This window comes from Sceloporus occidentalis, unplaced genomic scaffold, assembly GCF_023333645.1.
Source record: "Sceloporus occidentalis isolate IW3139 unplaced genomic scaffold, rSceOcc1.0.p SCAF_3, whole genome shotgun sequence".
NCBI lineage: Eukaryota > Metazoa > Chordata > Lepidosauria > Squamata > Phrynosomatidae > Sceloporus > Sceloporus occidentalis.
In genome coordinates, this window is record NW_028316983.1 from 129,963,473 (window position 1) to 129,988,126 (window position 24,654).

General features: G+C 42.4%; 1 protein-coding gene across 4 annotated transcripts; it reads right to left on the reverse strand.

Annotated features, from left to right (window-relative positions):
* Nucleotides 1–124: 124 nt before the first annotated feature.
* Nucleotides 125–22,908, reverse strand: TMCO6 (transmembrane and coiled-coil domains 6). Of its 4 annotated transcripts, none has more exons than XM_089516261.1 (13): nt 22,890–22,908; nt 20,118–20,503; nt 17,985–18,109; nt 11,199–11,308; nt 9,540–9,723; nt 8,293–8,397; nt 7,688–7,773; nt 4,624–4,740; nt 2,824–2,935; nt 2,558–2,738; nt 1,787–1,881; nt 503–670; nt 125–403 (listed from the first exon to the last, which is right to left on the reverse strand). In XM_089516261.1, exons 2-13 carry the CDS (start codon nt 20,260–20,262, stop codon nt 221–223), a joined length of 1,611 nt encoding a protein of 536 aa, XP_089372387.1. In that variant the 5' UTR covers nt 20,263–20,503; nt 22,890–22,908; the 3' UTR covers nt 125–220. The 4 variants fall into 4 exon arrangements, with proteins under 4 accessions (XP_089372387.1, XP_089372385.1, XP_089372388.1 ...); XM_089516259.1 differs by lacking the exon at nt 22,890–22,908 and adding an exon at nt 22,025–22,202; XM_089516262.1 differs by lacking the exons at nt 503–670; nt 22,890–22,908 and adding an exon at nt 22,025–22,202.
* Between the last annotated feature and the right edge of the window lie 1,746 nt (nt 22,909–24,654).

Below are 24,654 nucleotides of genomic sequence, written 5' to 3' on the forward strand. Positions count from 1 at the left end.
CTGAAGTGTCTTATTTTGAAGATGATCTCTTGCAGGCTTATTCTTCCCGCTTTCTGCATTAATCTTTGTACAGCCAGTGCTTGGCTCCCTAGTAGATTAGTGAGTCACAGTACTGCACTAGAACTAGAATCCCACAAATCACCAGGTGTATATTTATTTCCTGCCAAGAATAGTCCTACTAGTCACAAACCAGCATAGCTCATCTGTATGTGCTACTGTTTCAAATTTTTAAACAAGTAAACTGTAGTTCTTCAGCTGAACCATCAAGGGAACAATCCTGGGGGAGAGCAGCTGGCTGGCTGATCGTCTGAATGAGGGCCTTGATCTGATCTTTGAACTGTAGGTCATTCTGATGCTGTTGTAATGCTTGCAGTCCTGACTGACCTACGAAGTCAGTGGTAGTCTGGGCCAAAAGAAAGAAACATAATGTTGAGTTTACAGGGGTATTTTGATTATTTGGGAAATGTATTACTACCAGGATTCACCGAATGCAAATTTCTACCTCTGGCCAGTGAAGGAACAGGAGATTCAGCAGTTCAAGAACTTGGCCTACCACTTGGGAATCAGTAAGGGCAAGCGCACCAATGAGGGAAGGAAGCACAGCCTTCTGGTGCAAAGTCTGGCAGTAGGCAACACCCTTAGCAGCCACATTGCATAGCACTGTTAGCACCTGAAAATAAAGTTGGAGTCAGAGAGTGATTAGTAAATTGCCCCTCTAGTTGATGTAGTAATATCTTCTGCATTCTTCGATGTCATTATCATACACTGCTTTTCTATATAACACTTTCATGAATATACTGCCCATACTTTCTTGGTGTTCTAAGCATATGTGGGAAATGGTGGTGGCTGCCAGAACAGAATATTACTCACCCTGGTTTTTTTGAGGTGCTGATCAGGCAACCCAAACAGAAATCTGGCACCCCTCTGACCCATGATCTGAGTATGACTATGAACTCAGACCTCTTCGGTTTTCCCTCAATTTCATGTTAAACATAAAAGTTCTTTAAAAGTTTAAGAGCTGGTGGAGTCTATGGTTGGTTGGTTTAATTTTTTGTTTTTTAGATGTAGAGATTGCTCAGTGGAGACTTTTTTTTAAAAAATGGTCTGGTCATCTGGGTAAAGGGTGGATGGACTTTATGCTTGTGGTACCTACCTTGCTTTTTTAAAACTATAACCCCTATGACCAATATCTGGAGCTAGATGGAAAAGACATTCATATAGAATTGAAGGATTCTGAACCCAAAAATTTGTTTTGAATACCAAAACTGAACTGATCTCGCTGTTCTTCCACACAAAAGTGCACCCATAATTGAGAAATGTAGCTAACAATGGACTAATTTTGTTTTTTCTTTTGTTAAATAGCTGTCAGTCAGAAATCCTTGCTGATGTAATACAAATCACCAAGAGGTTTGCCAGTAGATACATTGTGCCAGAGGTTTGCCAGTAGATACACCAACTCTAGATATGAGAAGATCCCAACTCAAATTAAGTTTTAATTTAAATTAAATAATTCTTATGATTATAAAAATGTTTTTGAGCACTTCCTAACCCCAGAAAACATATGAAGTTAGAGCACTGCTTCCACTGTTCACACATAAGGCATCTGCAAAAGCTTTTCTTTCTTGCCTTAAGTCCTCATGCCTGCCTCTCAGCTAGAAGTTAGATTCAGTGAAATGCCAGTTGCTCCTATTACATTTGTGTAAAATAAATACACCATCCCAGACTCTCAGGTTATTTTTAATGAGGGGAAATTCCATCCCTAACCCTGATCACCATTGTTACTCACCATCAAGCTCACCATCTGATGAGAATATAAGAGCTGCAGCAGAGATGGAAAGAGATCCGAGTTGAGCAGGGCAGAGCATGATATGGTGCTGTCAGCTTGAAAAAGCAATTTTAAAAAAATCAATGATCATCCCTTGTATTCTGTTTCACTGAGAACCAAAAAGGGAGCTGCCAAGAGGAGTCGTGTACAAGAGAAAGTTACATCGTATAAGCAGCAGTTGGCTGAACTAGGCTTGAATTTCTGAAACTAACTGAGGGCCCGAATAGACAGGCCAAAATAAAGCTGCTTCGGATCACTTTGAAAGTATGCTGTTTAAATGATGCATGCGTCTTAAGAGGCCAGAAGCCATGCTCCAGTCCTAAAGACTGGTGCAATGTTCTGGCACAGCTTCTGGCCTCTTAAGATGCATGTGTCATTTAAACAGCATGCCTCCAAAGTGACCCAAAGCAGCTTTATTTTGGTCTGTCTGTTCGGGCCCTGACTCTAAAAAGGGAGGGAAAGAAAACACTAAGCCCACTATATGGCAAATGACCCAGGTTTGTGTGTGTGTGTGTGTGTGGCAAGGATACTGGATCTTCAACAACACACATTTTCTTCCTGTTAATAGTCTAATAAATTCCTTGTAACTAAGTTATGCCTATTTATCACAATAAAGATGATTGCTATTTAGCTATTTGGAAGTGCATGATAGAGACAAAACAGGAATAAACAGCTGTAGCATTTGCTCCCTTATCCAGAGTGAGCCCCAAGAGGAAAGTTCAAGCAACATACCTGTGAGATTATTTATAAGCCATAGACACTCCTGAACAATGAACAGTTGTTCATGAAGGAAGAACTGTATAAAGACAGACAAAGCTCTCAGCAGGCGCTCTTCCTCTCCCAATAGTTGACTGCTATCAACCTCATCTTCTGCTAAAAGGTTGGCAACACATCGAACCACAGGACAGATAAACTGAAAGCAACAGAGAGAAAATAATATTCAAAAGAGAATCAGAGGTATAACCTGGCAACTCAAATGTATTTGATATTTACTTTACCACTTCCAGACCATCAGCAGAAGCTGTTGATATCATGGAGGCCAGTTCTAGCAACAGATGCACTAGCGATGGTATAATATTTTGGGAGATCAGCAGTGAGTTGTTCACTCGGCTGCAGAAAGAAGGAAAGCAATTACTCTATGTTAGCTCAGGTTCTATCTTGCTCTGCCCCATTAAAACATTGCCTCTAATGTTCACTTTTCAGAATATTAGACAGCTGAGTATGAGAGATGTAATAAATAAATCACAGAATCTCCAGACTGTAGAGATTCCAAAGATCCAACCACAATAGAGGGAGCCCACAGCTAAAGCACCAGGATAGATGGCCATCACACCTCTAAAAACCTCCAATGAAAGCGATTCCACCAAATGCAGCATGGTTCAGGGAACAGTAGCCATCTATAAAACCTACCTACAGACTTGCTTTGTAGCCTTGTTCTATTATCTAATAGCAAAGAAAAAAGGGCAAAAAGTTCAGCATTTGATGAAATAAGATTTAATCACTATTTACATGTGATAGACATATTTTGGAGCCCCTACTTTACAAATTAAAATCATTTTTTTAACATCCAACATCAAGGGAATGGATGCTCTGAAATACATCAATTGCATGTAAATAGTGGTTAAAATTTTATCCAGCACCAGGTTTTGTCGTCTTTTTTAAAATAAAAATGCTACCTTCATGTTGATATCTCCCCCTGACGCTGCTATAATCTAGAACAGGGGTTGGCAACCTACGGCCCACAGGCCGCATGTGGCCCGCCAAGCCATTGGGACCAGCCCCTGCTCGGTCCTGCTGCCGAGTGCCACCGCCAAAGGCCCCACGGGGCCTTTGGCCTCTCGTGGAAGTGCGTGGGGCCTTTGGCAGCAGGCAGGGGCAGCAAGGGCCTCTCGCGCAGCCGCACGGGGAGGAGGAAGGAAGAGGAGGAGGAGGGAGGAAGGTGGAGGAGGAGGAAGAAGAAGGAGAGGAGCAGGAGCAGGAGGAGGATGGTGATGGTGATATTGATATGAGCCAGCTTCAGAGGCACGGCCAATGTAAGTTGCTGTGATTTTTACAAACTCATGCGCAGTGAAGAAAAACCACAGTCCCTTGACCAAGTACACACTTCTGAGAAGTACATTTGAACCCGAGGGCAAATCACTTCTTGTGAGACCACCTTGACATGTTCAATATGCATAGCCATGTGAACCCATGTTCAGTGTGAAACCCAAAGAGTTTGGTTATGCAATAAGCCTCTGAAATATGCAAGAGATTGCCATGTTAAGTAAAGCCATGTTCAATGCTGAAATGTGCTGTTTGGAATGGGGGGGGGGGGGGTGGTTGGCCAGAAAGGGAAGTACATTTCTGCCATCTGTCTAGGAATAATGCCCAAATGTGCTCCATTTTGATCATGCCTAAGAAACATGCATTTATATTAACATTTTTTAAAAATCATCCATTTTTTTCGCATGTCCTCCGTTTTGAAAAAAAATGTGTCCTACATTTGAAAATGTTATCCTATATTATTTAAATTTTTTTTTGCTTCACCCCCCCCCCCCCCCGTTGTCTTGGGGACACCAACCCGGCCCCCGGCTCAAAAAGGTTGCCTACCCTTGATCTAGAAGTTGATTACCTTGCTTTACAATGAGAAAGAGTTAAACTAAGCCTTCCATTAGTTCCTTAAGTGTGAAACAATAGATGTGCCTTACATGTTGGAAGTAATGTCAAGGATAGGGCTGGCTATAAAGCTATAAATAGGAAAGTTAGCTGTAGACAAATAACCGTTTTGGACATTTCATGCTCCACAAAAACACATTTACCTGCTAATAATGTAGTGAAGACCCCATGCAAATTCCACTGCCGCTCCTATTCCTTCCTCCAGATTGGAACAAACCAAGCGAAGCATGTCTTTCGGGATAGTGGAATCTAGGATCAAGCTGAGTACAGGAAAAACAAATCTGTTTAGTTACTGAGAAAATCAAGAAAATAAGACTCATCACACCTTGAAGCAAACATCTGGCTTGGCTGGAATATCAGAAAACAATAATCTATTGTACTGGCCTCCTTCAGTGATAAGATCCTTGTCATATACAATTTCACAAGTATCTGACACAGAATCTTCTACTTTTGTTTTCGCTCTGCATTTCTTTTAGCTTAGGCCCAGGGCTCAAGTGATATACTTATACTGTGCCAGCAATTCCACCACCAGGTTCCTGTCTCTCCTCATGGAGGTCCAAACATAACAAGCCAGTGGCCAAACTGTTTGTGGGATTCCACAAATTGTAGGCTGAAAAAGTAACTTTTCCAAGCTCTGTGACAATTTATCCACATCCCAGCATATCTTTTGCCACACCTTTTCTTGTTACCTTAAAAGTCAAAAATAACAAAATGAAAATGAAAATGAGCAGTTGTTGTCTATTTGCATAATTAGAGAACTTGGACTGTTGGGAATAAAGTAAATAAAAAGTTCCTTACACCAGGCCAAACCGTTTGAATGTCTTGCTTTCATACTGTGACTGACCGGCTGTCCAGGGTCTCAGGCAAAGAGACTCTGGATCCTTTCTAGCTGGCACACCCAAGAACTGAATGCTGGGTGTTCTATATACCATGTTTATGACCCATGTTAAAAGATTACAAGTTTTATCTTACTAGAAAGTGTTTTGGAAATATCCCAGATAGCGGAAAGAAACAGCTATGTCTGAGGAAAAGGTGAGAAGCTGTCTTGCATCCAGAAAAGTTGCTAAGCAGCCTCTGCTTACAGCACAGGTTAAAGTTTTAGAAATTCAGAGATGTATTAGACTCACAATAGCATTCTCATTTATTACATTAATACTGCTGCAACTAGCCAGTGCGGTATAATAGTTTGAACACAGGACTATGACTCGAGACCAGGGCTCAAATCCCTGTTCAGCCATTAAAGCCCCTGGGTGACCTTGGACAAGTCACACTCTCTCATCCTCAGAGGAAGACAATGGCAAACCCCCTCTGAACAAATATTGCCAAGAAAATCCGATGATAGGTTCTCTTTAGGGTTGCCATAAACTGAAAAGAACTTGAAGGCATGTTACCCAAATTGCAAGGGTCCCAAGAGGGCCCCCACAATCAATATACAACAAGAGAATTAAATTAGCTCAAATGATAGCTGAGAGAGGGCTTCAGGTAACAAAACCTGGTGTCAGGCCTGTGTATAACAGTTCCAAAAAACTAAATCCCTGAATGCAAGGTCCAAATGTAGTTTTATTTAGCAAAATGGGAAATCAACTTTCACACAAAAACACATACTCACATACACATACAAGAGCTAATGTATAAAAGGTGTTAGCAGATAGTAATTTTCAGGATTGCAAAAGGTGATACCATACCAGTTCCAGAACAAAAGGTTTCAACCAGGGATTCTGTGAAGTGAAATGGTTCAGCAGCTCTCTATAGATCTAGCAATGCTGAGGAGTCAAGGGAGATATGACGGGGTGTCTGTCTGAACTCAACCAACACCAAATTGGAACTGCCCAAGTAGGTACATACATAGGGCAAGATCTATCCCGTGACAATTTTAGGACCTGAATGGATTTTCCAGGTAGGACAATGAGCAAGGAGGCTGAGAATCAGCTGACCACACAGATGTCCTTAGACAAAGGCATATTTCTTCTGAAGGGAGATACTCTTGAGCTTCTGTTTACTTGCCAACATAGATATCACAAGCACAATTGTTCCCATCATTGAGGGGCTTATGCAGATTTGTGAGGAGTCCTGGTGGCGCAGTGGTTAAATGCTTATACTGCAGCCACTCACAAACCATAAGGTTGCGAGTACAATACCAGCAAAAGGGCTCAAGCTCGACTCAGGCTTGCATCCTTCCGACACTAAAATGAGTACCCAGTTGTTGAGGGCAATTAGCTTAAGTGCACTAATAAGCGGTATAGAAATGTATTTGCTATTGCTATTTTGATCATTTGCAGATGCCTCTGGGTTATGGGCTCCCTTGCAAACAGCACATTTAAGACTAAGACTAAACCTCTTCACATCCCAGTAATCCTGTTCAACTTTGCCAGGATGCAGTGGAGGAATTAAAATCTTTTCCAGCCCAACGATCTTCAGAAGGATCACTGTAATGGGAGAAGGGTTAAGGTCCACCCCCACCCAGGTGATGCTGAACAATATTTCTGGAACCTGGGCCAAGTTAAAACTTTCTCCCACCCCAGCAATCACTGGGAGAAAGTAGAAGCTTTAACCATACTCTAATTCCATTCTTCCTCTTGGAAAAGTATGCGTACAAGGTAGGATGACTTTCTTGTACATTCTCTTCTTCAGTGCTCTTGATTCTGTCTGGAAGGCTGTCAGGAGAACAGCTCTACAGGGAAACAGCATATCTAAGAATGACTCTTCTCATGTGTAGTACAACAAAGGGGTGGAAATTAGTATCTTCAGCTAGCCATACAGATATCCTTAGAAGGCTACATTTAGGCCACAGTATCACCATCTAATCTATATGAAGACTCTGGTTGTGGTCATCCAAAGATTTGAGTGAGGTGCCAAGAATATCCTAATGATGCACTGCTCTCTTTCTTTCTGTCATCTGAAGCTGTGCAAGTAATGAATTGCTAACTCTGTGATAAATGGGCTAATTAAATGAATCTGAATCTTGGTAAATTAGAGGCATTCTGGGTAGGTGATTCTGAAATCTGAAAAATCAGTGCTTAACTAATTTTAGACAGGATTGCTCTCTGCTTTGGAGTCTCCTTGTACACAGTACTGATTTATACAACCACAATCTTAGACTAGTGCCCTCCTTTGTATAGATACCTGCTTCTGGGATGCAAAAGCAGACAAGAGTTGTGTAGTTCATACACATACATAGATCTACATATGAAAGATGATTTCACTTACGGTATAATCTCAGTGGGTGCTTCTCTTAATTGCAAGAGCTGTGACAGAACGTAGCCAACACCTTCCTGTATGGCCACATGAGGAGACTGAAAATAGGGTACAATACTTAGCATTCAATAGTTCAGAATTAAAACAGCTTGTAAAATTTATTTGTCTGGCCTACAACTTCCAAAATTCCTTAGCCAGCATAACCAGTGATGACATTAGCTGGGGGACTTCAGGAGTCAAAGGCTCCCATACAGGAAAGGTGCAAGTAAGGGAAAGCAGTGGACGTACATCAACAAAATCAACACAAACTGAGCTAGCAAAGTCAGTGTACAGAGAACTGTTTGCAATGCTATTTGAACAGTTACCAAGGTCACCAACATTTCCAACAAAATGGTGAAGCAGAAATGTGTTACACATCTTGTGAATAAACATATCAAGTCAAGGGAGATCTCCTAAATCCTAGTATATTCCTCCAAAAATATCTCAGATAGTTAGCATTTTAAGCAACAAGCTCAGTGATTCTAAGAAAAAATAATATCCACAATTACGGTAAGTGTACTCTTCGATTAGACAAGACTGGTATTCAGGATGCCTGGCAAAGACTATTTATCACTCACCTGGATACAAGATGCCAGTACTGGGATAATGCCCTGGGGTAGAAGTTGCTGCTTCACAGCCTTCATTTCAACAACCAAATTCCCCAGCGTATACAAACATAGTTCCTAAAATACATTGGGGGAAATATGTTCCACCATCACTGTTCTGCAACTGCAATGTTTTTATTATTTTATTTTGCATAATATTAGAAATATCTGTTTGCAATTCTAGAAGTGAGAATTATTCTCACTGGAGCAGAAAACAAAAAAGATGATTTCAGGAAACAAAAATGTAGCTGCCCAACAAAGACGATTATGGAGCTGTACAGACCGGCCAAAAGGACCGGCGTCAGGGTGGAGTGGGGGCATGGTGACTGCATGCTGCACGCCCTGACTTCAACCCCAAAGTGGCATCATGCCACCCACCCACCCAACCAGACGATGGGCGGCATCACAACATTTCTCCAGCGCAGCATTTAGACACACTGTGTCGAAGAAATGGAGAAGAACCGCATGGCGGTGGCAAGGGCGCCCCTTTTCCAGGCCAAAAAGAAGCGGCATTTTGAACACCTGATTGGAGCCACAGCGTGCAGCTGCTGTGGCCCTAATCCAGAGCTCAAAGGAGGAATGGCTTTGGGGTAGTCTGTTTCTTCCTATGTGCGCATGAATTAAACAACTGAAAGGATATGAATATGATCAACAATTCATGCTAAGCATTCATATATGTTTTCATTAAGCAATGCTGAAACATCAGTCAGAATCCATATAATTCTTAGCTGCCACCCCACAGTAAAAGACCTTCTTTGCAATCTAAGTTCACAATATCGTCTGCCATTACAGACAGACATCCCCCCCCCACCCCTTTCTGTAGCCCCTGCAGGATATGTTTGCAGCCCAGATGTGAAGGCAGCAGCAATTTCTTCCAATCCTTTTTTGTCAAGTCATCTGCAATTTCTTCCATATCTTTCTTTCTCACTTTCTGAGATCAAATGGCTTGTTCTATGACACATTGGCTTCCAAATGAAAAAGAACTCGCTTATCAGTTAGAGGCCTCCAAACTCAAACCTACAGACCCTGAATTATAGTAAGGTTGACAGCTATGTGCTATATTTCAACTTAGGCTAGTTTTAAAAGACTCACTAGAGCATGTTGAAGAGACCATATTTTCAAAGTTTCTTGCTCTGAATCAAATATGGACAATGGGATATGTTTCCGCCATTTCTGGCTTAACAGAAGAACAACCAATCAAGTACAGGCTTGGATCTTACCATGAGGGGTATGCTGTGCCCAGAGAGGTAGGTCAGGAGATAGGAGGTTGCTGGCAAGCATGCCTCAGCCACATCAGGGTCACTGGAGTGCGAGAGTTCATGTAGACAATGAGCTGCATCCATCTGCAGATCTGTCAGACTGCTGGTGAAGAGGCCAATCAGCACACGCATACTGCCTGCCATCCTACCAAATTAAAACAAGCTATTGATGCTGTTTCTTTCTGCTTTCACACTTTGCTGCATCACTGAAGGAAAACAAATGTGGTGTTCAAACTATTCTAATATCCAGGTTACTGAGAATCTGCTTGATCCAGGAGATCAGCCTATTCCAGCTGAATGGAATTTATTGACCTTGAACCAAAAAATGTCGACTTATTCCAGTATATTATTCCAAAGTGAAAATTGTTTGAAGCTTCTTGAACCCAGGTTAGAGCAAAGCACACATTCTCTTTTCCACCTGTTTCTCTTAAGATTTAGGTTACTGATTCAGAACTTGATTTTGATTTTTAAAACACTGAGGAGAAAATATATACACTGTCTTCTGCCCTGGACAGTAATGAAAACATAAATCTAATATCTGTCAGATTTTTTTTCCCTTTGGAGAGATATTCATATTTCAATAAGCTACTCTTCTCAGGAAGGAAAGAAGGTATAACAGGACTGAAGCTTGATGTTCTGGTGGCAATCTCAGAAGCTGTTGAATTTGTTCACTGTTGAATTTGTTCACTGTAACAACTGACCTTAAATCCTGTATACACAAAATGTTTCATGTAAACTGTGAGTATCCCTTATGCATGTGAGAATTTTTGTTGGTTCTGGATACTGCAGTAGGCAGCAACCACCTCTAAGTGTTCAAACTTCAAGAAATATATTAATTGTAAAAAATACCAGTAAAATATTTTGTACCAAAGCTGATATCATTGTCTTACTGACCTGTACTAAAACCAAAATGAAACAACTTTAGTCACAACTGAGCACAAACAAGGTTAAAAGTGTGCAGGCTTGGAAGCAAAACCTCCTTGCAATTATGAATATCAGAAGTTAACTGGAGATGCCAGCCACAGATGCTGGCGAAACATCAGGAAGAAACGCTTCTAGAACATGGCCACATACCCCGAAAAACCCATAAAAAACCCACAAAAATCATGGATGCCGGCCATGAAAGCCATCACCTTCAGTTAACTGGATTTTTTTTTCTTCTAGCCATTTGTTGCATTTCACTCCTGCCTCTTTGTTATTTTTCTGTCCTCCCTTCTGTTAGGGCAAACTGTTCTGCTTCACCTTGCAACACTATAAAGTTCACTTCAAAGGAGACAAGCCCAGATGATTTTCCACAATACTGGGCTGCATTATCCTTATCATGACATGTAAATATGCATACTGAAGGTTAAGGCAAAGGGGGGGTCAGCCTATATTACAAGAAAAAAATGGTAATTTTGGAAGCAACAGACAGAATGAATGGAAAAATTCTCTAAAGTAAGCAAGACATCTATTCGGAGACATCTGTCACAAACCTGGCTACCTAATAAATGTGGACCTATCTCTACTTAGATGGAATTATTCCTGCACTAAGCAAAAGGGTACTACACTTAAACTGTTTTAATAAAGGCTAGCATGTTCCCTGGACAGGCATCACTAAGGGAATGCAAATTAGGTAACCTGATGAATTTCTGCTGAGTTTCTCTATGCTGCAATCCTTGTCGAAGACGGCGAAGTGATCTTGCCCGGGCTTCTGTTCCTCTCTGGATGTTTCTCAGCAGTTCTGAAACCTGGCCATGAACAATAATGAATAAATGACAACTCCTGAATCGAAAACAAAAATATAGAAATGATTATTTTCTCTGGAATGCAGGGCTGAAACTATCTTGACATTTCAGGAAGTGATCTGAAAGTACTGTATATAATTGTCAGAACCAGTGTATTAGGTTAAGTTATAACTGATTAACAATATATATCAGAACCAGTAATAGAGGTTCTGCCTTAAAGGCGTTAAGGGGGAGATGGGAAGTAGAGTTGAAAAATGTTAGGTTAGCTGTAGCTTAGACTGGAGGGAGAGCATAGAGGGGGGTTAGTGGAATGTTAATGGAATGTTAGTGATAAGGACTTGAGGGCTGTCTTGCATTAACTAGCCTGGGAGAGAAGTAGTAACTATGGTGATGTGTGTGTGTATGTGCTATTTGGGCTGAGTAAGGAGGGGTTGGATTAGGGAGGGGCAATGGGCTTTAAAGTGCGGGAAATTTTCTTTATGCTTTAGATTTTGCAAGAACATGTCAATGGATTGTTTCTGCCTTAGTTCTTCAATAAACTTCTTTCCTTTTGAATGAGTTTTCTTTGTGGAACGCAGGTCTGACATTCACAGATCTCACAGTTTGCAAAATCTCACCAAAGACCAATGGAGCTCCAGGGACAGGAGCAACCCCTGGAAGACACACCAGTGAAAGACCCCGACCAGACCCAGTTACCTGCTATAGAAGAGCAGCTGGGGGCAAAACCCAAGAAAGGGAAATTGCTGGGGACCACCGTGGGAGAACTCTGGTTCCCACCGCCTGAGAGGGAGAGGGATTGCCACAGAGCTGGCCGACTGACTGCCCGGGATCAAGAAGTAGGAGAATCATTGGATGTGCGGCCACGAAAAGAAGATGTTCTGGAGGACCTGCACAGAATGAAGGAGGACATCCGAGAACTTAAGATCATGATGGCATGGGTGGTGTCCAAACTGAGGGACCCTGAGGATGAAGCCACAGCGAAAGGCCTGGGAACAGTGGCCGCAGCACCAGCCCACATTCCACCAGACCCAGAGGAGGAATCCAAAGGAGGAGGTCGGGAGACAGCTGCAGCGGCCCCAGGTCACATCCCACCCATGCCAGCCAGGCCTGCAGAACCGGTGAGAGATCGGAGGGAAGGGTGGGCAGAAGCCAAAGTCTTAAGGGAGCTGCTGGCCAGCAAGCTAGAAGCCAAGTTCAATGGCGATCCGGAGCAGCTGCCCTTTTTCTTGGTCCAGGTTGCGGGACATATGCGAAGCCGGGGAGCTTACTTCCCCAATGAGGCAGAGAAGGTGTGGTGTGTGGCTGGGCGACTGGAGGGGCAAGCAGCTCAATGGTTGGTGCAACTTTATGACAGTGGAGCACCGGAACTACAGGACTTGGCAGCGTTCATGACCGCCCTCCGAGTCCGATTCGAAGACCCCTTCAGAGTAGACCGGGCCAAGACCAAATTCATGACCCTCCAGCAAGGCAGTCAGTCCGTGGTGGAATATGTGATGGAATTCAGAAGCGTGGCAGATCGTATACCTGACTATCCAGAGGCCATGAAGGCCAGACAGTTCCAAGATGGTTTGAATCTAGAGTTGTTGGAGTGGATCCTGAATCGAGCCAATCCAGGAAGCCTGAGGGAGTGGGTCCAATGGGCTGGAGAAGCTGAAGTAACCAAAGAGCGGGTGAGGATGGCGAAACAACGCGCAGCCTACCAACAAGCCAAGACCAGCAACAAGACGTCAAGCTCCAGCGCCACCTCCAAACCCGCTGCAGAGTCCGAGAAACAACGCAGGATGCAGCTGGGACTCTGCCTAGGCTGTGGGAAGAAGGGACACTTGATCGCAGGTTGTCCAGAGCGTTCCAGTCCAAAGGGATCCCCTAAAGCCGAGCCAGGCTCCTCCGGTCAGAGGGGTGGAGGAAAAGCCAGGCAGGCCACCCAGCTGGCTCCAACCACCCCTCAATGAAGAGACTGCAGCCTGGATAGCAACCCAGGAGTGGAAGGACTGAAAGTGCTTGCTGAAACCAGTGGGGCCACAGACTAAGTGGAACAAGGAAGAACCTACACCGTTGCCTTTATTGATTGATGGAGAACAGCATTACGAGATTATAAAAATTCTGGACTCTAAAGTTAACCAGGGACAATTGGAATATTTGGTTCAATGGAAACATTTCCCTATTGAAATGGCAGAATGGGTGAAAGCTGTTCATTTTAAAGCTGACAAATTGGTGCAAGAATTTCATTTGGCTTAACCTAACAAGCCTAAGGGAGGGACATAGGCTTTGGGAGGTGTTAGAATCCTGGTTGTATTCTATCAGATATATTCTTTGGGGTTTAGTTGTGGGGATGATGGGGGGTTGGGATATGCTTTGGGCTAGGGCGAGCTTAGATAGCGCTTGGTAGAGTTAGGCAGTGCCAGGTGGTGGTTATCAATTGGCCTTGAGACTCTTGTTCTCAGAGGCTTGGTATGCAGTGAGAGCTTGGTGGGATGATCAGAAGAGGGGGGGAGAGATGGGGACTGGAGGACTGTGAGAGAGAGGTGGAGATTGTCTGTTCGCGGGCTTTTGGCAGGGGGGTGGAGCAGGCGAGCTGGGGTTTAGGTACTGCTTTTGCTGGGCATGGGCAGTCTCAGCTAAGAAGCTGAATGATGTGGAATTGCTGATTCTGGAGCTATCAATAAAGTGCTGTTGATTCTTAATCAAGCTGACAGGTTGATTGTCCTGGGTTCTGATCCCGCATTCCGACAGGAGGGCAGACTGTCAGAACCAGTGTATTAGGTTCAGTTATAATTGATTAACAGTATATATCAGAACCAGTAATAGAGGTTCTGTCTTAAAGGCGTTAAGGGGTGGGGGGTGGAAAGTAGAATGAAAATGTTAGGTTAGCTGTAGCTTACGCTGGAGGGATAGCATAGAGGGGGGGGGGGGTTAGTGGAATGTTAATGGAATGTTAGTGATAAGGATTTGAGGACTGTCTTGTATTCAAAGTTAACTGGCCTGGGAGAGAAGTGGTAACTATGGTGATGTGTGTGTGTGTATGTGCAATTTGGACTGAGTAAGAAGGGGTAGGGAGGGGCAATGGGCTTTAAAGTGAGGGAAATTTTCTTTATGCTTTAGATTTTGCAAAAACGTGCCAATTGATTGTTTCTGCCTTAGTTCTTCAATAAACTTCTTTCCTTTTGAATGAGTTTTCTTTGTGGAACCCAGGTCTGACATTCACAGATCTCACAAAAATTCATCTTTGAAGTTAAGCCCATCTACATCTGACATTACTTGGTTGGTAGGTTCCTTGTGAATTTATTTTATTTATTTGGAAGCACTTTACCTTGAAAGACTGCTCTTACTATGAAACAGACATGGTTCCCTACCCTCATCTCTTAGACTGAGGGTCCTTGACACTTGTCAGTTAAATTTGGAGTCTGTCTGGGGTCACCTTTATCAACCTCTGGTCACCTTAGTGGCCAAGTCATGATGATGGTTAAACCAGGCAGAGCAAGTTAACATCAATATTCCACTTAAGCATTCCCCTTAGAAATACAGATATGGAAATGTCTGGGTTCTTAACTTCATTGTTACCTTACATTGTGTGTAAAGAATCATGCATATAATGGCATTAAAGGATATGACTATTAGGATGTTACACTTTCATAGAAACCTTTATGAGGATTGAACCTTGGTCTCTCTGGGAAGATGTTTATTCACAAGTCTTCTCTTCTTACATACAATTGTGGAAGCATTTCTTGTATTTATTTATATTTCAGAGCATCTAGCTTCTAGCATTTAACCCACACTGTAGCCAGGAGCTAGTAATCCTGACTGATACAGACATACTCTCTCCCTGATCTAATTGCCTACATTAGTTCTTATGCCATTTAACTTACATTCCACAGGCTAAACTGTACTAGGGTAAATTCTGTCCTTTAAAGTTATATGAGCAGGCTGAGAAGCTGGCAACTGCAACAACTACACATATCACTGAAACAAAGCCTTGGAGTATAGAAAGGTCTTTGTTGGGTGCCAAAAGATATAGATCCACTCTCTGCCAGACCAGAGTTGGCTCATATCCAGGTAAGCCTCCTTGGGAAGGTTGTTCTAGAGAAATTGCTAGTGGCCATTCACTTAATCTGCAGAGGCAGGACTACCCACAGGAGGGAAACATACTTAACATACAGCCAAGTTCATCTGTAAGAAAGCTTGCCTTCAGATACCTGTCTCAACCACATTGGCCTTTAGAAGGAAACAGCAAGAACAAGCTTGGAGATGGTCTGGTTCAAAGCTGATAAAAAGAAAACCACTGTAGTTCCCTAAACAAAAACAGATTTACAATAATACAATATAGGATGAATGGTAGAGTAGAGAGTAGGAAGGAAGACCCCAGGAATTATATAGTCTCTGTTTGACATTCCATGTTATGACATTCTATTCTGAAGTCAAAGGCTTTCATGGTCAGCATCCATAGTCTTTTGTGGGTTTTTCGGGCTATGTGGCCATGTTCCAGAAGAGTTTCTTCCATTCTGTTTGAGCCTTGGACACAGTGGTGCAGACATTTTGAATTACTGTAAGGATGTAGCTGATGAAATCTTCAAGGAGGAAACAGAGATTATAATTCCCAGGGTCTTCAATCCTACTCTCTACTGTACTATTCATCTTATCATCATTCCTTATCTACTTTATGGAATGTTTATTATTCAGGCACTTGGCATTTTTCCATCAGTGGGGGATTTTCTCTCTGAGAATCAAAATTTGATGTGAAAGCCTCAGAACCTCCCTGTGATATTTGGAAAAAAATTGGCATGTTAGCTGGGAACCTTTCCCAATGGATCCTATGGGGCGTTAGCTATATGCACACTACATCTATGTTATATTATATCATGGTTTATGCCACTTGTTCCTGTCATATATAATGGATGAATATGGTTATAAATTCTTTGATATGATTTCACTGTGATCTTGTTATAATCTAATGTAACATTATACTAACATGTTTTATGCTATATTGTACATCTGTTTTTGTTGCTGGCATAGAGTTGATCTATTTTAAAACTGGTATGATATGCTCCCATCTATTGGTCCCAGTTACTAACCTGGTAGCTTCATTTTGGACTAACCACAGGCCTTCAAAGGCGTTTGCACCTACAAACATTTTTGTAATTTATTCGGAAATTTGCCACAGCTTGATTAACTAGGGATAGATCCTATCAGGAAGACACTACAGCTGGTGTATAATGGGAGATTATTGCCATGTTCTGATATCCAGTGACCAATCTGGATTTAGCAGCATCCCCATACTTTAAATCTGATCCATTAGGGCAGCGGTTCTTAACTGTGGATCAGGGAATCCACAGATGGGCTGCAGGGTCAAAGGGCCTGTGAAAAATGTGCAAAAAATTACATGGTACTTCAACATACCAGGTGCATAAAAACCGATGCTTTAAAAACATGCATTTAAAATCAAGGCTTTTTTAAAAAATAAAAATTGTAAATACTAATTTTCTCTTAAATGAAATGTAGAGTAATATTAATAATTAAAATATAAGAATATTGGTCCTAACACTAATTAATTGGCGGGCATGTAAAACTAAGCAAGGCACTATTTAAAAAGATGTTCATTATTTATTATACATAGCCTCATATATTTCAAGCTTATGCAATCCTCCCTCCTCTCGTCTTTATTTTATTTTTATTGGATTTTTAAAAGTATGATTGCAAAGAAAAAGGAGGAAAAAATTAACAAGGGAAGAAAAGGTATGTAGATATGCACATGGGCTAGACCAGTGATGGAGAACCCTTTAGAGACTGGGTGCCCAAACTGCAACCCAAAACCCACTCATTTATTGCAAAGTGCTGCGTCCCTTTGGATTTCTAGTGACAAACTCTAGTGAACTCTGTGTTGGGATGATGGTGCATGTGCCCACAGAGAGGGCTCTGAGTGCCACCTCTGGCACGCGTGCCATAGGTTTGCCACCACTGGGCTAGACCATATGTATTAGTATAAGCAGACCATCTTTCCAAAAAAACATATTCAGAAATAGTTAAAACAGTAATATCTCTTGATAATTGAATGATAAAATTGTGGATGTTTTTTTCCAACTTAAGAGTGTTAAGTCTTGTAACAAAAGTATGCAGGATCCCACCATGTTGGTCATCAGTTAGACTCCAACCACTGACAGATAATTTTAATTTACACAGTTGTGGGAGTGGGAATGAGAGTGGGATCAAATTTAATAGGATCTAGAAAGATGCAAACAGACCCAAAAAGATTCATGATGTGCATCTTTCTAGATCGTATTACATCGCATCCCATTCCCCCAACTGCATAAATATGATCTGTATCCTGAGGTCTGGATACCACTCTGTGCTGCATCTGAAGAAGTGAGTGTATATCCATGAAAGGGCCTGCTAAAATAAAAACCAGTTAGTCTTAAATTCCTTCTCCCCCACCATTTCCTCTCTTTTGTGCTGCAAGAGGCTAACATGGCTACTTCTGTAAAAGAATATAGGTGTGTGTGCGTGCATGTGTGTGTGTATACAAACACAAAATATTTTTGCAATAAAGTACCAATACACTGTAATACATCCAAGCCAAAAGGGGTGACCACTGAATATGCCCACATCACATGATGAGGTAATATTGCAGTTCATCTATCAGTTACCCACAGGTGTTCTATGGCAGTAGGTACAATTGTATCCCTACCTCTTCTTCAGTGAAAGGAGCTGCTGTCTCAACATCTGTTCCAACTTGCCCTTCATCACTCAAGGTATCATCACGTAAAAGACGCTTACTGATCAACTGCTGCAACCTTCGTGCACTTCTCAGGGCTGTAATGAAAGAGCATTCTGTTATTGGGATACCCTTGCCCACAGTGAGAGCAGAGAAGTGAGAAACTATATTTTATACAAACGTGGGACTGCTGCACAGAGGAAAATATGCACAAATCTGTCAGAACCTGTAAAGTCACAGTCTTTTTGGCAGTCCAGGGTATCAACAGAACTCTTCTCCAATATAACATTTCAACGGACTTTCTTCATATTAGCTTTCTTCACTCTCCAGCTTTCACAACCATACATAGAAACGGGAAATACAATAGCATGGACAATCCTGACTTTAATATTTAAAGACATATCTTTACACTTCACCATAAAGAAATGCCAAGGTATAACTAATTAGCTGCAATTAATTAGCAAGAGATGTGTTTGGATTTGTTTGCACCAGAAGTTGTGTGCATATAATATCTTCCTAATTTATAAAACCTATCAGAGATTTATGCCATAAATAATAAATTAAAATACATGTTTCATATAATTTATTTATTGAAATAAATATCGTAAGCACTTGAGAGGTCACCACCCCACACCATTAAAAAAAAGTCCATGACATTTCCTAGTTCAGACACCTTAATTGTCGAACCCTTCACTTAATGCCAAAATTACAGAGTCCCCTTCGCATGCTTAAAATTACATAGCTTTTTCAGAACCATCAAATGCAATTAACAATAACTGCAACAAAAACTCTTTGTTTTACATGGGTTAACAACTTTCCAATTTCATTCAAACTCAAAACTGCTAGGAAGTAGCAGCTGTTAAGGTTATTTCTTTAACAGAGATGCTTATTATTATTATTATTAACCTTTATTTATAAAGCACTGTAAATTTACACAGCACTGTACATACAATCTTTTTAATTAGACAGTTCCTTTACTACTGCCCATATCTAATGGCATCTCAGAATGATACTGTATTCTTTGCTGTGGTTAGTTTCAACCATCACTGTTGTGGAGCTAAATAATTTTCAAGGGTACAACCAAGTCCCTAACTTATTTGTTGACTAAAACATGGAATCCAGATAATTTAATCTTGTATACAAATGAAGCTGCCATTCAGTATTATATATACACAATACCATCCAAACCAAATGAGATTTGGAAGGGATAGTTTCAATTGCAAAGACTCCAAATGTGTAAATCAGTGTCTGAGGAGAAAAGTGTAAAAAAAAATCATCTACAAAATTACCATCTAGTCCTGATTAGTTTCTCCACAGTCAATCAGAATCCAGGTATTTGTTTTTGAAGAGAATCATCTTTCAGAATGCCCAGAGCCAATGAACATACTTCAAGAGACCAACAGACACAGGAAAAAATAAAAATAACCTCCAGTACATTGCTTGGCTGTGGCAACCTAAATGACAGGGGAAAAAGTAGCTGCCACCACTAGCAGGCTTTTTATGAGATTAAACTGGCTGTGCATGTTGGAACTGCAAGTTGTATGTGTGTCTCTGAGACCTCTAAATTATTCATCAATTACTATTTCTTTAAACTGAAGCCCTGGCTGCTATTGAACTGATCATGAGCTGTTTCTTTTTTTTACAGTAGTATTCTACAGACACAAGTGATAGCTTTTGGGGGGGGGGGGGAGGTTCAATTCCATGGAAAGTTTCCTCCTCCACACCTATTTTTTAATTCTGCTTTTCACTAATCTTGAAATTACTCTGTTCGCCTTTTTGAGTATAATGGGTTCCCAGTAAAGCAGAAAAATGTGGGGTCAAAGGAATACTTTATGCTATTCTTGTCTGGATCTTTGCCAGACCCCACTCTCTGGTTAGTATTTCTGATCTTTAAGTAACATGTCCAAGTTTGTATTTTCTGTGTAAATGCATTGTTGGTGGAAGTTGGAGCAGGAGAGGGTAATTGTAAGCAATACTATTGCAATTGTATTTGGGTCAGATGTCCACCTCTTGTTTTATCTCAGTCCAGATTTACCTAAACTTCTTTTCTCAGGACTGACAGAAGAGTTTTAAATCCAACTTCTCAGAAGGAAACCTCACACAAACCTGATTCATGTTCTCTCCTCCAGGTCCGCAGTTCCTCAACGTTGCAGCCATACTTTCGGTAACAATTTCTCCTCCAGCTCCTTATCCCAGGTGAGGTGACAGCTCTTCCTGCTTCAGAATCTGGGAGTTTTCCAAGAGAATGCATAACTAATACTCCAAGGCCTATGCTGCCCTGATCTGGTTTGCACAGCAACAGCAAAATTTAGTGGGATCTTCCAAAGCGGGGCACTTCTGTGGGCAGCCAGCCAGCCACAATTGTCATCTCCAACAGGTGTATTGGTACTAACACATTTTAATGTAATACAGCTCCTAGCATCTGTTAATTTCTTGGTCCATCGAGTTCAGCAAGAGGAGAGGACATCATCAGTGGTCAATGTCAGTAGCTCCTGGGGAGAGAAAAAATTGGGGTAACTGTAAAAAGATGTACCACTAGTACCTTATCACTAGGCAGATGTATAGCGCCTTATAGCCTGGGACCACCCTCAACAGCAAAGTACATTTATGATGATGATGTTGTACCTTGAAGTTGTCTCTGACTTATGGTGACCCTAGGTGAACCTATCATGGGGTTTTCTTGGCAAGTTTCTTCAGAGGGGGTTTGCTGAGAGAGTGTGGCTGAGAGAGTGTGACTTGCCCAAGATCACCATTCCATGGTGATGACCTATGTCTTCTAAAAAGAAAAACCTTTCAGGGACCCACCACCTTTCTCCTCCTTTTTATCTTCCCTCACTCCAGTGCTTGCCACCCATTTCATGAGGCAGCAGCAGCAGCACCTTTTCTTCCATTGCTTTTCTTTAAATTTTCAGAAAAGACTGGGCGGGTGGCAAAGGAAGCTGCCACTGCACCCAGAGTTTTGATTTCTCCAAGGAGCCTCCACAGGAGGGGTGAAGAATATGTATCCTTTGAGATAGTGCTGGCCTTCAGCCCCAGCCAGCAGTGTCAATGGTGAGGGATAATACAGTGGACCCTTGGCATTGGTTTACAATGTGTAAGCTAACTGCCCCCAACAAGGTGGGCATTCATTTCAGTGACCCCAGAAGGATGCCAGGCTGAGTCAACCCTGAGCCCCTGGCTAGTATTGAACTCACAACCTTGTGGTCTGCGGGTGAGTGGCTGCACGACAGGCATTTAACCACCACCAGTTTAGCAACATCTGTAAGATCACATGTTTGCCATCATTGCTCTAAACCGCTTTCTCCATGATTGGGGCCCAGAGGAGGAGAAATCCGGACGGCAGGCAGAGCTGCTTCCAAGCTCTATCTACACTGCAGAAATAATGCAGTTTGACACTGCTTTAAAGACACTTAGCCTTCTCTGTCAGAGAGCTCTGGTGCCACAACAAACTACCAATCCCAGGATTCCACAGGACTGAGCCATAGCAGTTGAAGTGGCGTCAAACTCAATTCTTATGGCTACAAATTCTTACGGTATCCGCACCGCAGAAATAATCAGGTTTGACACCACTTTAACCACCATAACTGAATGCTATGGAATCCTGGGGTTTGTAGTTTGTTGTGGCACCAGAGCTCTCTGACATAGAAGGCTCAATGTTTCACAAAATTCCCAGAATTCCATAGCACTGAGCCATGGCAATTAAAGTGATGTCAAAACTGGATTATTTCTGTAGAGCAGACGCATGTTAAAACAGGTGGATAAGACATAAGGAGATTTTGTGCCACTGAAACACTCATTAGCCTTATCACTGCTGCTTTAACTCTGTTGCCTTTCCCACATCTCTCCCACATCTCCCACAGGCAGCCATTTTCAGAGTCTGGGACCCTCAGCCTGGCACTTGGGATGCCTGGGTTGGGGGGAAGCCCCTTTCCCCTTCCTGATCCCTTCTGCTCTTTTGCCAGCCAGAGGGGAGCTAAACCCTCCTAGTCTGCCTCCCTGGAAGACAAACCTACCAGAGCCGACGGGGACTCTATAATTTCCTAAGTCTATGGTTGACTTCGTAGGACAGAGAACCCGGAAGTTGGAGGAAGAACGTGGAGGCCTCTTCCGCTGCGCAGGCGCACTGAGCGGGCAAAGATTCCTTCCCAGAGTGAAGGAGGGGGCAGCGAGCTGTCTCTTTCCCCTCCTTCCCTCTGACGTTTTAGGTATCCTAGCAACCGAGTAGCGTTTCCTGGGCCTCTGCGGCTGACAGTCCTAAGCCCGCCTTTACTGTCTGCGCATGCGCGTTAGGCTCCCCTCCTCCTTCATTGTTTGCCTGACGGTTTATGGAGGCCCCAGGAAAGCCATATTAGGGCAGTGGTCCCCAAACTGTACCTTTTAAGAGAGTTTTGGACTCCAGCTCCCAGTATCCCAGGCTATTGGCCCACATGGCTGAGGCTTCTGGGAAATGAAGTCCAAAATCTCTTAAAGAGCACAGTTTGGGGTACTATAATACTATATATCAATGGTCCCCAACTGTGTCCTTTTAAGGGATTTTGGACTCCAGCTCCCAGAATCCCTGGCTATTAGCCAACATGGCTGAGGCTTCTGGGAGATGAAGTCCAAAATCTCTTAAAGGGCCCAGTTTGGGGCCCATTGCCATAGGGCTTCTCAGACTTTTTAACCTCTCCAACCCTGTTCACATACATCCCCTTGATGTACTACAGTAGTCCCTCCACATACGCTGGATTAAGGGTGAAGGGCCCCCTTGCGAATGTGGAAAAAACACAAATAAAAAAACATTGACCTGAAAGGAGACCTCTCTAGGAATCTCCATATATAATAATAATAATAATAATAATAATAGTGTCACTATATTCTGCTTTGGTCAAGCCCCACCTGGAATATTGTGTCCAGTTCTGGGCACCACAATTCAAAAAGGACATTGAGAAACTGGAGCGTGTCCAAAGGAGGGTGACCAAAATGGCGAAGGGTTTGGAAACCATGTCCTATGAGGAAAGACTCAGGGAGCTGGGGAGGTTTAGCCTGGAGAAGAGACGGTTAAGGGGTGATATGATAGCCCTGTTTAAGTATTTGAAGGGGTGTCACATTGTGGATGGAGCAAGCTTGTTTTCTGCTGCTCCAGAGAACAGGACCTGGGACAAATCAAGCCTGAATTCTCCCTAGAAGCCAAGATGACTAAACTGAGACTGTCATACTTTGGATATATCATGAGAAGACATGACTAATTAGAAAAGACAATAATGATTGGCAAGGTGGAAGGTAGTAGGAAAAGAGGAAGGCCACATTCCAGATGGATAGACTCAGTGAAGGAAGCCCCACTGCTGAGTTTGCGAGACCTGAGCTCAGCGGTTGATGTCAGGGTGTTTGTGTATTTTCTTTGTGCACATGTCTGCTGAATGTAATTATTTGTTGCACGTGCTTCTCTGCCCGTGACAAAAGGTGATGTTACAACCGGCTAAGGTCAGCAGTGATGGCTGCAGTCCCTTTCAGCAAGAAAACCAGAAGATGGGCAGAGGAGAAGGAGTAGTTTTGCAGATGCATTGACAGCCATGACATCACAGTGGATGTGGAAAAACAACAGTGTATGTTTGTGGTGTGGTGAGGCACACATAAACAAAAAAATCAACTGTAACTGAGTTAAACTTAAATTTCTTCCTTTATTATGAAAAGAATAATGTGCCTCTAATGCTGGGGGAAAGTACTGCTTTGTTTGGATGGATGCATCTGTTATGTGAATTGAACACAACAAGAAGAGTAAATTGGCAGTAAATTAAATGAGCAAGAGCTACAATCCCCTGCAAGTTCAGGAGTGAAAGTTAACCCATGGACTTGTGGCTATTGCCATTAATGAACCTGAGGTTTTGGAGATAATTTGGTGTTTCAGAGGCCCTTATCACACAGAGGGTTTTGCAGCTCTGATCCGAAGCTACTGCGGGTCCAACGATGCGAATTCATGTTAAAACGTGATTTATTATCATACGTGATTGCTTTCTATGAGGAGTACTTCCCGACCAGATCCAAAGCCAATCCAAAGTGACTCCTGATTTTTGTGAATTCGGTAACAAGCGAATTCACAAAAATTGTTTCCAAGCTCACTTCGATTTCAATCCGAATTGGTTTGGTGTGGAATGCAACTTTGCTTCTGTCCTGGTACACCACCACCCCCTAACCACCAAGGTTCCACATTTCCCATGATGCTGCGCTGAATTGCCTTGCATTCGAATTGACTCTACTTCCCCTTCAATTCGAATTGGCTCTGGATTTGAGTTCCAGCCTCACGTGTGATAAGGGCCAGAGGAGCTGATCTGTACTTGGGATGTGGGCACAACAGATGCGAAGACCACAAGGCCTGGTTAATATCCAGCAACATTGTAAAGACTTCAAAGACAAAGAGAGGTATTTCTTTAGAAATAGGCAGCGCTTAGGCTGCTTGTAAGACTCCTGCCCAGTTTTGTCATTATCCCATTTACCAAAACACAAGAAGAAAAAAAGAGGGCGGTGAAGAGGAATTCCCCAGGCAGTGCATACATTGTTTTCAAGCACAATTACACTTCTGGAAGCCTCTAGAATCACAATTACGCTTGAAAACAGGGTGCACACTCGTTGGAGGATATCACACGACTGAAATTGGAAGTATAAT

Coding starts and splice junctions, on each gene's coding strand:
- TMCO6 (XM_089516261.1), bottom strand. CDS start 20,262: ATGCATTCTCTTGGAAAACTCCCAGATTCTGAAGCAGGAAGAGCTGTC. Junction 11,309..17,984: donor CTCCTTTCACTGAAGAAGAG/GTAGGGATACAA, acceptor GTTCATGGCCAG/GTTTCAGAACTGCTGAGAAA. Junction 8,398..9,539: donor GGCACAGCATACCCCTCATG/GTAAGATCCAAG, acceptor AATGTATTTTAG/GAACTATGTTTGTATACGCT.